Source organism: Medicago sativa, chromosome 6, assembly GCF_051527215.1.
Source record: "Medicago sativa cultivar Bolivia chromosome 6, Bolivia_mono, whole genome shotgun sequence".
Lineage (NCBI taxonomy): Eukaryota > Viridiplantae > Streptophyta > Magnoliopsida > Fabales > Fabaceae > Medicago > Medicago sativa.
Genome location: NC_140754.1, coordinates 78,628,067 through 78,642,278, shown reverse-complemented (window position 1 = coordinate 78,642,278; position 14,212 = coordinate 78,628,067). Strand labels below are relative to the sequence as shown.

At 33.3% G+C, this 14,212-nt stretch overlaps 1 protein-coding gene, 1 long non-coding RNA gene and 1 pseudogene across 2 annotated transcripts; 2 read left to right on the top strand and 1 right to left on the bottom strand.

Annotated features, from left to right (window-relative positions):
* On the bottom strand, positions 1 to 8,407 carry LOC146917077 (uncharacterized; annotated as a pseudogene).
* Positions 8,408 to 9,130: 723 nt separating this feature from the next.
* Positions 9,131 to 10,574, top strand: LOC146917076 (uncharacterized). The gene is made up of 3 exons (XR_015014112.1): positions 9,131 to 9,327; positions 9,733 to 9,927; positions 10,166 to 10,574. It is a non-coding gene; the product is annotated as an uncharacterized LOC146917076 (long non-coding RNA).
* A 929-nt stretch (positions 10,575 to 11,503) lies between these two features.
* LOC146917075 (uncharacterized) lies at positions 11,504 to 13,223 on the top strand. The gene is made up of 3 exons (XM_085721814.1): positions 11,504 to 11,515; positions 11,839 to 12,484; positions 12,943 to 13,223. The coding sequence occupies exons 1-3, from the start codon at positions 11,504 to 11,506 to the stop codon at positions 13,221 to 13,223; spliced, it is 939 nt and encodes a 312-aa protein (XP_085577940.1).
* The last annotated feature ends 989 nt before the right edge of the window (positions 13,224 to 14,212 follow it).

Genomic DNA, 14,212 nt, shown 5'->3' with positions numbered 1-14,212 from the left:
TTAATTATCAACATCATTGAACTTAAGCCTATCAAGTAAATTTTCAACGTCACGATCATCAGAAAGTGAATCTGGTCTTACATAATTGATTTTTGCTAGAACCCCACGTCTAACAAGTAACAACTGCATAGTTAAAAAAAATATCACAATAAAAGCTTCCTTAGTCAGTAATACCAATAATAGAATTTGAGTCTTAACTATTACAATTACTATGCAACTTTGATCTTATGCTCTAATTGCTTGAATTGAGAATCCAAATATCTCAAATGTTAGTACCATCAATACCTTCTTTTCCTTCCAATCGGTTGAATTTTTGTGGAGGGAGTTAGGACATATCGATTGGTTTGAACCGATTGAAAGAAAAAACACCAACATATAGAGACCCAATTGTGATTGGAATATTTAAAGGATGTAGTCTTTTTGTTTTGGTAGTGTTGAAAGGATTTAGTCTATATACATAGTAAGTATAAAGAGTTTTTACAAGTAAATGTAAAGTGTTTTTACACTATCAATTATAATCGTTAGATCATCACTAATATTTGACTCTTATTATAATCACTAGGTATATAACCCGTGTGTTGCACGAGTTTGATTATTAAAATAGCACTTACAATGTATATTTTTACAAATGAGAAAATCAAATTGTGATAAGTATGATCATATACAATTCAATGATTTATAATATTTTTGAAATATAGTGATATTTTTATGGTTAATACTAATTTATAATAAATATAAATGTTGTTTCAACATAAGAGAATTTGTATTGATTTATATATCATGTTTATGTAAATATTTTAAGGACAATGAATATAGTTTTTGGTTGATCTTATAATAATTGATAAGTTTAGAGACATATGTCATAACCATGCTTGTTGTCAATATTGCTCATAAAAAAACGTTGAAATAGTCATGGTTGTCCTGGGCTTTTCATCTTTTGATCATGTTCTTGGAAAATAGGCAATGTAACCACTTACTTTTACTTTCTTATATTTTATTTAAGTTCTCTCATAATTATTAAAATAACAATTCGTATGTTGATAAATTAGCATCTTTTAAAGTTTTCTATCAAATCTCCACTGTTTGAATTCTACTCCAACTTTTATTGGTTCGGATATATTTAGTCAACGGTTTGGCTGGCTTACTTGTGACTTTGCGTAATTTTTATTTTTATTTTACATTTGCATTCGATAACCATATACATAAAGACCAACATAACCCACTCATCTTATTATTAAATAAAATCAGAGTATATCTGATCTTCCAATTCCAACATTGGATGTGAATGGTAAATTATATGTACATAAAGACCAACATAACCCGCTCATCTTATCTTAGTGTTATATATTCAAGACCTTTAAATTTTGAAACTATTTAGATAGAATAAGAAATAGTGAGAAGTGTTTTTTTAAGTGTACCACATCAACACAACGTTTGACAAAGAATCATTTTAGGTTTAGTGCCACGTAAGCATAATGCATGCACATGGTTAACTCAATTTACTTTAGATATAGAATATAGATCACAATGTTTGACAAAGAATGACCTAAGTTTAGTGCCATTTAAGCATAATGCATGCATACGGTTAAGTGTAAGTTTATTTTAGATATAGAATATAGATAGATAGATATTGATATAGATAGGTTTAGATACAATTGAAAGTTACACCGTTGGTTCCGATTTCATCGAGCATGAAGTCCCAAACACCAATCTAACGGATTAAAAGTACATCTCTTGTGCATAAAAAGTACACGGACATGCAAATGCTAACATTACATATTAAAAGTAGTAGACAACTACAACTACTTTAAAGCAAAATAGATTATGAAGGGTAAATTGTAGTAGATCATGAAATCTATATTTCTATTGAGAAGTTATATTTCTGAAGGCACTCTACTTATTATAATAGATTTGAGTGGAAAACACATTGTCCTATCAAGAGGTTGATAAATAGGAGAATGAGGATACAAAATAGGTAGTTGTGAAATGCGGGTCTTACATAAAATGCTTCATATTTATATTGGTATCGTATTTTTACTCCTATCTTGTAACTGGCAAATTAAGGTGGTTTTAACTGCGGTACTTAAAAGAGATATGGAATATGAGAAGTTGGCAAGATTTCAAGAGAGTTTAATACTTTTTTTAATGACTCCACATTATCACAATTTCCTTAAGATATAAACTCAAATTTGGTGTGTGCAAATAATTTTTAAAGGTATCACATCATTAAAATGTTAGCTAAAGTGTATTTTAAGTTTAGTTTACAATAAATAAATAATAAAATTTGTCAAAAAAATAAATAATAACAATAATAATAATAATAATTCTTTCAAAATAATAATAATAATAATAATAATAATAATAATAATAATAATAATAATAATAATAATAATAATAATAATAATAATAATAATAATAATAATAATAATAATATAGAACTTTGATCCACTTTTTTTCTCTCTATTAGTACCTACCATTATTTTTTAATAAAAACAAATCACGTACCTTGCTTGATTTTCATTTTCTCATCTTCTTAGAAGTAGAAGGAATTTAAGTTTAAGCATTTTGTCTAGAAATTTTGGAGTAGTTATTAAATGAAATTGTTATAGTTGAGAAAACTCATGAATTTGAGATTTATTAATTTAATTTAATTGTTATTGTTATAGTAAGATAGAAAGCCAAATTGTTAATACTATGAGAAGCTTTTTTTAGAAGTGCCACATAGGCACAAGCATTAGAATGAAGCAGTTTCTAATTCAAAGATATATAAAATATATTGATAGATAGATAGATAGATACAGACTCTTGAAGTCACATTTTTTTTTTTTTGGTTACAAAAAGTTTAGGTGGGTTCGGCTCCGGTCACCACCAGGGTCAGGGCACGCCTCCGGGCCCAAAGGGCATTTATAGAGGTACTTACAGATCACCCACCAACACTGCCCTCACATCGGCAGAGGGAATCGAACACACAACCTTCTGCAAGGAAGTGGCCCGTTCCTTACCAACTAAGCCAACGTGTGTTGGTGAAGTCACATTATTTGTGACATGCTAACAGTTTTTACATTAAACTCGTATTTAATAAACTCAATTTGTGCTAATTAATAAAAGTTTTTATTTGTACAAATTTGGGCAAATGAAACTTAAGAAACCAAAATTACACAATTCTAATATTTGAGAATTAACATAGCAAAACAATAATCACGAAATGAATAAGGGATAGGGCTGGAAATGAGTTGAGTCGAACTCATCTGAGCACGACTCGATAAGAATTGATTCGGCTCGAAACTCGACTCGAGTTCGATATAAATTATTTTTTTGACTCGAGTTCGACTCAATTAAAGTTCACGAACAACTCGGTTCGGCTTGATAGATTCATCTCGTTTGCTCGAGCAACATAATTCAAAAGTTAGGGCTGGAAATGAGTTGAGTCGAACTCATCTGAGCTTGACTCGATAAGAATTGATTCGGCTCGAAACTTGACTCAAGTTCGATACGAACTATTTTTTTGACTCAAGTTCGACTCGATTAAAGTTCACGAACAACTCGGTTTGGATTGATAGATTCAGCTCGTTTGCTCGAGCAACATAATTCAAAAGTTAGGGCTGGAAATGAGTTGAGTCGAACTCATCTGATCTCAACTCGATAAGAATTGATTCGGCTCGAAACTCGACTCGAGTTCGATACGGACTATTTTTTTGACTCAAGTTCGACCTCGATTAAAGTTCACGAACAACTCGGTTCGGCTTGATAGATTCAGCTCGTTTGCTCGAGCAACATATTTCAAAAGTTTTTGTTTCTTTTCTATTTTTGTCAAAAAATTATATCTTGACCTTTTAATTTATTTTTTTAGAAAAACAAAAATTAAACAAATATAAAAATGTGGACCATGTTGGTCTTAGGACTACTATGTAAAAAAGTAGTACTACTTATAATTTATAATACTATAATGTAGGGAACTTAGTATACATGAGCTCTCTTTTATAATGATTCCTCCTCTCTAATGTGTTTAAAGTAACCGATGTGGGACTAATTTTGTTACACTTGGTTAAAAAGCGTACACAACTATGTTATTAGTTTTTTTTTCCTTCCTTCTTTCTCTTTTCTATTATAATTATTGTTAATTAAAATAGATAAGTCCTCTAAAACCAAGTACATAAATACTAGAGGAAGCTTGTAGTAAATTACATATTTTATCTTTTAATATTTAAGATTGTGTACTTTATTAGTTATTACTAATCTATATATATATATATATATATATATATATATATATATATATATATATATTATCGAGTCTGCTCATGAATCAACCGAGTCGAATTATATACAACTCATGTTCGGCTCATTTATTTAACGAACTTAATTTTCAGCTCAAGTTCGGCTCATTTTGGTTCATGAACCAAGTTCAACGAGTTAATTGTCGAATCGAGTTCCAAACTATTGTCGAGTTGGTTAGGTTCATTGACAACCCTAGTTGATGGAAGGAAACCCAGTTTTGACCTCCATTAATAAGCTTCTTAATTCTACTTGATTCACTGGCAGTTTTATTATGGCAATAAAAATCGCAGCCTAAGGCCAAAACATATTTATTGACTTAATTCAACTTTAACTCTTGTGTTTAGAAATCTTAGTTTAATTACTAGTTAGAGAGGCAGTGGAGAAATTTGTCCAGTTGTGGAGAGAGAATGAAAAACAATGGCATGGTACATGGACAATGAGGGATAAAGGCACGATCATCAACCCTCAATTCTTGACAAAACAATTTCATTTGTTTTCTAGTTTGTGATAAGTAAGTACCATGTTTAAAAACAAATTTTTGCTGCTAAAATAGCTACTGCCATGAATAAAGATGTCGTTGTATGTGGATCTGGAGAAGTATTTGGGTAGTAAATTGAGTGTCATCAACTGCCAAATTATGAATGACGTGCTTTTGGTTTACAGCAGTATTATCGAAATTGTAATTATGCTTTTACAAAAAAGTTATGTCATTTGTTTTTTTTAACGGATAAACTAACAGTATTAATTAAGAAGATGTCTGTCTATTTGATAAGATATTAGGGGAGGTTAGCATATAATTTAAAATTAGAAGGGGTGTTTGTGTCATTTAAAGAGACCTCAAGGGAGGTAAGTGTAATTTTCCCTTAATAGTAATAAGGAGAAAATAATTAGTTTGAAAATTATGTAAACTTTGTACAATTACTTAAACCTAACTAGTTTTTAAATTAATGTCCTCCGGTGTTAATACCATAGGTACACATAATCTACTAAGAAAGATCAATTTATTACTTTTTGAAGGGTGTTTCTGATGTTTTCCAATTTTAATAAACTTTCTTGGAGACGTCATTGTTTTCCAATAACCCTCGAAATTAGGCCACTATAATCTCAAAAACAGGATACTATTTTCGTGTGCATGATGAAATACGGGATTAAAAGGGAAATTAAGTTCAACATATTAATTATATTTTTTTATGTTGACGTACTAGTTCGTAACCGTGTCGATAGACTTTATTATTTCAGTTACATACATTTCTTTCATTTTACTGTTTATTTTCGTGTAGTGTATGTGAAAGTGAATTCATAGTATTGAATCAAACAAATTCAAAGTTAGATACTGACATTACCGATGTGTTTGTTGCGTAAATATTTTACACCGTCTCATCATCTTTGAACTCCTTATAAATGTGTGGCAAAGGTCGACATCTCTCTCTGTCTCTCTCTCTCTTATATGCTTTATTATTTTACTCATATATCTTTCTATTTCACTCTTAATTTTATGAAGCGTAATGAGAAAATGACCTCATAGTATTGAATTCAACAAAAATTTGTGTTACATACTTATGAGAGAACTTTATTATTGCGTAAATACTTGACACCATCCCCTCATCTTTGATCCCATGATAAATGTATGGTTTCATTCATGTTTACAATACACTAGCAAAGGTCGGCACCACTTTACATAAACTACCACCTCTCTCTCTCTCTCTCTCTCTCTCTCTCTCTCTCTCTCTCTCTCTCTATATATATATATATATATATATATATATATATATATATATATATATATATATATATATACAACTCTCTACGGATTATAGGCCATCCTTCTTCACCATATCCAAGTAACAGTGCAATCGCCCTAAATCCACAATTTCCATCAGGAGAAACATTGACTATGTCATCTACATATGGATGAATATGTTCGGGAAATTGTCTTAATAACCTATCAAATTCTTGTTGTTTTTGGGAGGGCTGAGACAACTGAGAGGGTAGTTTCTGTGATGGTTGTTGTTTAGATGGTAGCTTTTGAGATGGTTGAGATGACTGTTTCTGAGAAGGTAGCTTCAGTGACGGCTGAGATGGCTGTTTTTGAGATGATTGCTTTTGAGAGGGTTGGGATGATTGTGTACATAACCTCTTTGATGATCCTTGAGAGTCATAATATTCATTGTCAACATGCTCCCAATATGAAGGATCACGATACACATCATATCCCTTTGGTACCTTTCCTTTATCCTTCTTCACTCCTCCTTTGGTTTTAACTTTGTCGGGAGGTGGGCACATTGAACTCGTAGCTAGATAAGCAAGTTCAAGAACCTTACTTTTCAATGCTCGTTTTCCAATAATGTCAAGTGAACGAAACCTTTTCATGTCTAGCTCAGATCCAGTTTCCGTGTCTTCCTCTTGTTGACCTTCCATGCTTAATTTCTTCCACTGAATATGAATTGACTCTAATGGTATATGCATACCACTAATTTTATATCTTCCTAACTCACAAGCATAAGCAATCCATATGTTGTTATGAGTCTGCAACCACATGTCGATTCGTCGATTTCCATATATCTAACTCTTTTAAACTCAACAACAATGCGTCTCAAAGCAGCTCTAGAAACAAATCCACACAATTTTTTCATAAAATGGACTTGTGTGTGCGTGCTCAACTTCATAAAAACTTTTCTGAAATGAAACTATGAGTTTTCCTAATTGCAACTTCATGTTATCATGCATGCCCTTCCAACATTTGCACAAGTCACCTTTACTGTTTTCCAACATTTGCTTCAGTTTCCAATGAGCAAACTCTACGCTAATATGAAACAAAATATCACATATAAGTCAATCCAATGCTATTAAAAAAAATGTTCAAATTAAAAATTAAAATATATAAAATAAAATTTCAATTTAATCATACCTATTAGTCGTTTGGTTGCCCAAATGCATCACTTTGTCTACCTATGCTCCGACAAATTTTTGTCTATGAGGAGTTAACCAAGTATCTTTCACGTAATCGACAAACGTTTTGCTACCAACACATGTTTGCTCAAACTGTTGCAATCGTTGCTGATACTCAACCTCATTAGGCAATTGTACGAGATCTTTCCACAGTTTGATCACAACCTTTTGCATATATCGTTTGGAATATATTTCTTGCATTTTGCTCCAACATTTTTGTCTATGTGAAACTGGCAATGCAAATTAACACTATTTGGAAATACAATTTCAATGGCGTTCATCAAAGCAAGATCCCTATCAGTCAAAATGACTTGAGGAAATAAGCTTTCCTTAATAATCATACCTTTCAGCTTCTCTAATACTCAACAAAAGTTTTCTTTTCGCTCAGATTCCATCTAAGCAAATGCAACTGCAAATGTGCTTCTCTAATACTCAACGACAATCTATATTTATTAGTTTTGTATGTTCTATCCATAATCAACTTAATTGGAAACCGACTCAACAACTTGACTAAATCTGGATGCGCCCACATTATATCTTTCATTACATCTAAGTCATCTCTTCTTCTACTCCAACTGACATAATTTTCATCATCTGTCAACGTTAGCAACTGTTGTATATCTGTTCTATTACCTCTCACCTTTTTGTCTAGCGTACTCTTCTTCTTATATATTTGTGTGATTCGAGTGACATTCTCTGGGTCTCTCTCTTGCAATAATAGAAGTATGTGTCTTGGTGGAACACGACGTTTTGCCAAATCTTCAACATGTTTATGTTCATCTGCATTTAGACGTCCCACAAATGCATGACCTTCCAATCTATCAGGTAACTCGTGGTTTTGAAATCCACATTTTACCTCAACTTTCCACCCGAGACCATCTTTCAACGGTGTTGATATAATTTTGAATGGACACCCGCATATTTTCGTGGCACTTTGTGTTGAACTTACAACTTGCTTGTACCTTCCACCCTTGTCACAACCCAAGATTAATTTACTACTTCTTCCTCTCTTTACGGTTTCTGTATTTGATCTAGTAATGGTAACAGCCACTTTATTTCTAATTGCTATCTCCCAAGCCCAACTTACTAAAGCTTCTCTTGTATCAAACCTTTGTGTAGTTGTGAATGTAGTAGTGGTGTCTACACATGATTGATTTTTTAATTTTTTTTGACAAGGCATATGATTGATCTTTATCACATAATTGATATATCTCTGTAACTATTTAAAAATGATATAAAAAAAATAGAACTTTAGAAAAAGTGAAAAACTAAAATATAGTTTTTTTTAACAAGAAACTAATACTAGAATGAGCATTAAAAAAATAAATATAAGCAAGTAATAACATCAAGAATGAAGTATTTAAGTAAGCAAGTTGGAATTTAAAAAAATAAAAAATAACTGCACTGAAAACTAGCATATGCGATTCCGGTTCCTTGTTTTCTAGATTGAAATTACTTGGTATTGTATAAGTAGCATGAACCAGAAAGCTAGTTATGTGTTCTCCGGTATATATATTCGGAACGCAAGCATTCAAGTATTTCGAATTATTTTCGGAAATGTTTACATGAGTGTCCCGAAATTTTTTCGGAAACAATTATAAGAGTATTCCAAAAAAATTTCGAAAACGTTTTAGAGAAGAACAAAAAACGGAAATACGTACCTGGAGGTGGGGATGAACTCATACTGAATTAGGTGATGTTGAAAATGAGGGTGAAAAATTTATGTTTAAAAGGGGAAAAATTGGGATTTTCAAAAATTTGTAGGGGTGAAAGTACATGTGTTGGGGTATAGGGTAAAATTTCCTTGTTAAACGGGTAAAGAAGTCCAAATCGAAAATAGATTGATAGAGTGGGCCTAGCCCAATACCCTACTATAAAACAAAATAACCAAACCCTAGTTTTCTCCTCTTTATATTCTAACAATACACAACTGCCGCCAACACCACCATCCAATCTGAATTCCAGATCTGTGACTCTACAATCCTTCTTATATAACCATTTTATTTCATTTCTTCTCATTCTTCTTTCATTTATTCTTCTCGATCGTGAAAAAGGATGAAGCTGCTCCAACCTCCGATCCAGCTGTTCCGACCTCCGACGGTACGATTTTGACCCAAAAAATGGTTTTAAGTGAATATCGGCCGCTTTGACCTGCTTTTGGTCCTCCCCGAACGTGAAACCTGTTTTCTCCAAACGCTCCACCTCGGAGCGCTGCAACACGATTGGGTGTTTTTGGCCGCTCTGCGCCATGATAGCGTCGGTAGCGGCTGCTATTGACAACATATATATATATATATATATATATATATATATATGATTTTTCAAAGAGATCTAAAACGGGAGTCTTTCGCTATTAATCAATCAACCATCCATACATCAGATCTGTTTCTTAAATGAATCGATCATGATGAGATCGCATGTTATTTATCTCGTTCTATCAGTAATTTCATTTTTATTTGGCATACTTTTCTCCTTTTTAATATAATGATCTTTTATCTTATTTAGATTTCTGGGAGAGAAGACAAAACTCAAGTCATGGATTATAATTTTAGTCCTTATCCAAAGGAGATTATTAATGTTATCTCATATATGTGCTGCTTTTGTGTTGTGCTTTGCTCTATTATTTGTGTTTGGAATGCTCAACCTAAATCTCCAACAAGTGTGATTTCTTTGATTAAATATGATACAAGAATGATAAAGGTAACATCATAAATTAATGTGTCATTTTCTTTATATTTACTTTTATAGTTTAATTTGAGGATTACCATATATTTTGAGCTTTACTTACAACAAATATGAGCTTTACTATAGAAGTGATCTTAATGATGTAGTCCTCTGCAACAAAATATAAGCAAAATGAATCCAAAATGTAAAATGTGTTTGGTCAAGAAACATTTGATTATTTAGATCTCATTTGCTTATATATATTGTGTTACAGGTCAAGATATTTTCCTGGGCCATGAATTCTATCCTTCTCAATGACCTCATGCGTTCATTGATATCAGAAAGTTCAAGCTTCATTGAAGCAAAATTGTAAAAAACGGAAGAACCTTGTGGCATATCAGTAGGTGTTGTTGAAGATGAAGCGCTCACGTTGTTTTCCTCTGTGCAGTTCCTCATTGTCACTCACTCAACAATCACTCTCACGCAACCTTTTGTCAAACAATGAGGCGTAAGACACAAAACAGTTTTTTTTATTTTTCATTTGATGGGTTATAACAAAAACCTCTGAATGAGGGCGTGTGTGTAAATTGTGATAAGCACAAATGGAAAACAATTATTAGTTATTCTATTACATTCTAATTTTCCATAAACTGAACAATGTAATTAAAATATGCAAAGAAATTGTTATCAGTCTTGAAGCCAACAAGAAGGCCTTTGTGAAATTGTAAAAAACGGAAGAACCTTGTGGCATCTCAGTAGGTGTTGTTGAAGATGCATCTCAGTAGGTGTTGTTGAAGATGAAGCGCTAACAATCACTCTCACGCAACCTTTTGTCAAACAATGAGGCGTAAGACACAAAACAATTGTTTTTTTTTTTCATTTGATGGGTTATAACAAAAACCTCTGACTGAGGGTGTGCGTGTAAATTGTGATAAGCACAAATGGAAAACAATTATTAGTTATTCTATTACATTCTAATTTCCATAAACTGAACAATGTAATTAAAATATGCTAAGAAATTGTTATCAGTCTTGAAGCCAACAAGAAGGCCTTTGTGAAATAGTATTGACTTCAAAGGAAACAATTACTTGTATAGATGAATTACACTTGGAACACATTCATTGGTCGAATTTACACTAAAGTTTTTGCAAATTTGAGTAGCAGACAAATAATAATAACTTCAAAAACCCTGAATTATGGCTTTAATGGGCTAAACATTGTTGAATGAACTAAACCAATTTACGCAATAGTTTATATATACTTTTGCATAATGTAAGCCAAAAAGGTTTTGTTGTGTTTTGTTTCCCTGGCCTAGGGGAAAAGCAGAAATTAAAGAAGCATGGAAATAAGAAAAGCCATGATTTTGTTTGTTCAAAAAAAAAAAGCCATGATTCAAGCTCAAAGGGAAGATGGAAACAAAAAAGTGAAGTAGCAAGAGGGAGAGAAAAACAAATACCAAAAAATGAAGAAATTGAACAATGTGATCTTAATCTTAATTTATGTTAGAAATTAGTTTTCTAATATAACATTCTTTTTTTTTGTCTTAAATGAAGTGGTAATCCACTGAAAATGATGAAGTGGTAATCCACTGAAAATAAACTTATACACAACTATGAGGTTCCAGGTTCGAATTCGGGTCACGACGTTCGGCTTTGCAATTTCGACATTTGCCAGTTGAACTAGAACTTCTGGACAACATTCTATTTATTTTATTTTTGTGTATTGAAAAAGAAACTATTCCAAAAAAATGTCCAATTTTTTTTTTGTTTAACATTTTTTATTATATTCTTTGCTGTTAAAAATTTTGTTTGCACTTTCATTTCTAGCGGTTGTGATCCGTTATTACTTAACAAAATTTTCTGTTAAATGATAATATCCAAGTGCTAGCTGTGACCATATGATATTTTAGACAATTTGTCTTTCTAACTTTTAATTAATTTGATTCAGAGGCACGGTATAGATGCTTGGTGTGTTCTTGGTGATTTCAACGCCGTTTGTTCTTGTGAAGAGAGGAGAAGTCGTTCAACGATCAGTGGTAATGATGATTTCGCACCTTTCAACAACTTCATTGACGATCATTATCTTATCGATTTGCCTCTCTGTGGTCGTAACTTTACTTGGTATCGCGGAGATGGTTTATCAATGAGCCGTCTAGATCGTTTTTTATTATCAGAAGTCTGGATTTCAGTTTTTCCTGATTGTATCCAAGCGGCTCTTCCGCGAGGATTGTCAGATCATTGTCCTATCATTTTAACAATTGATGATCAAAATTGGGGACCAAAACCTCTTAGAATTTTAAAGTGTTGGGCGGATATTCTCGGTTATTTTGAATTTGTAAAAGAATTTTGGCAGTCTACTCATGTTTATGGTTGGAGCGGCTACGTTATTAAGGAAAAATTAAAGATGTTAAAGGAGCAGTTGAGGAATTGGCCTTTGAACCATACTTCGAATACTGATAGTAAAATTCGAGACGCTAATAATAGGTTGGCGGCTCTAGATGTTATTGGGGAGGGCCACAACTTGTTGTTTGAGGAGGATGCCGAGTTTCATTGTTTATCGGCTGACATCATGGTATTCTCAAAGTTGCAAGCAAGTATGTTGTGGCAGAAGTCGCGAGTTAATTGGTTGAAAGAAGGAGATGCAAACTATAAATTTTTCCATGGTATTATGTCCTCTCGCAGGCGCTCTAACGCTCTAATTTCTTTAAATATTAATGGGGTTCCAATTGAAGGATTGACAGAGGTGCGACACACTGTCTTTCAACATTTTAAAATCATTTTAAAATCCTTTAAAATCATTTCAGACATTGGTGGGTTTGTGTTCAAATCGTTATCTGTAGCGGAAGGGTCTGATCTCATTAAACCTTTTCTACTAGAAGAAATTAAAGCTGCTATATAGGACTGTGATAGCTTCAAATGTCCGGGACCAGATGGCATTAATTTGGGTTTCTTTAACGATTTTTGGGATGTGTTGAAGATTGATTTGTTGAATTTTTTTGCCGATTTTTACCGTAATGGTAAGCTTACTAAGGGCCTTAATCAACCTTTATAGCTTTGATCCCAAAGGTCGACAGTTCGCAACGAGTGGCTGATTTTTGTCCAATCTCTTTGGTGAGTAGCGTTTATAAAATTCTTTCCAAAGTGTTGGCCAACAGATTGCGGAAGGTAGTTGGTAAAGTTGTGTGGACAAATCAGTCGACTTTTATTAAAGGTAGGCAAATTTTGGATGGAATCTTGATAGCGAATGAAATTGTCGGTGATGCTAAGCAAGCTAACAAAGAGCTTCTCCTGTTTAAAGTTGATTTTGAAAAGGCGTATGATTCAGTGGACTAGGGTTACCTTGATGAGGTGATGTTTAAAATGATTTTTTCTATGTTATGGCGATCATGGATTATGGAGTGTGTTACGACAGCAACAACATCAATGTTGGTTAACGGGAGTCCGACATATGAGTTTTGTTTTGAGCGAGGTCTGTGGAAAGGGGATTCTCTCTCCCCTTTCCTGTTTTTATTGGCGGCCGAAGGGCTTAATGTTATGATGTCGGCATTGGTGTCCAATAATATTTTCTCTCTTACAGTATAGGGGCGCAAATCACTGTGTCTGTTTCTCATCTTCAGTTTTCTGGTGATACCTTGTTGGTTGGGGTAAAGTTGGGCTAATGTTTGAGCTCTAAATGTGGTTTTGTTGTTATTTGAATCGATCTCAGGCCTGAATTCAATTTTCACAAAAGTATGTTGTTTGGTGTCAATGTCAATGATTATTGGCTTCATGAGGCTGCCTCGGTTTCACATTCCATTTCATAATCTGGGGTTACCTATCGGTGGAGATCCTCGGAAGCTTCAGTTTTGGTATTCGTTGGTTGATAGGATCCGTAGTCGGTTGTCTAGGTGGAAGTGTAAGAATTTATCATTGGGTGGTCGGTTGGTTCTGCTTAAATCCGTTCTTTCTGCTATTCCGATTTATTTCTTTCCCTTCTTCAAAGTTCCCTCGGGTATTATTTCTTCCCTTGATTCTATATTTTGCAATTTTTTTTTTTTTGGGGGGGGGGGGGGGGGGGGGGGGGGGGGGCTGGTGGTGGTGAGGATGTTAGGAAAATATCTTGGATTAAACGGGAAACCATTTGTTTACAAACGGAGAATGGAGGACTGGGGGTGAAAAGGTTGAAGGAATTTAATATTTCTTTGTTAGGAAAATAGGTGTGGAGGTTGTTGGATGAGAGGGAGACTCTGTGGAATATAGTTCTCCACACCAAGTATAGTGAGGAGGGGGGAGGGTGCGGTTTGGTGATGTTGGTGGATCGATTTGATGGCACCCTATGAACC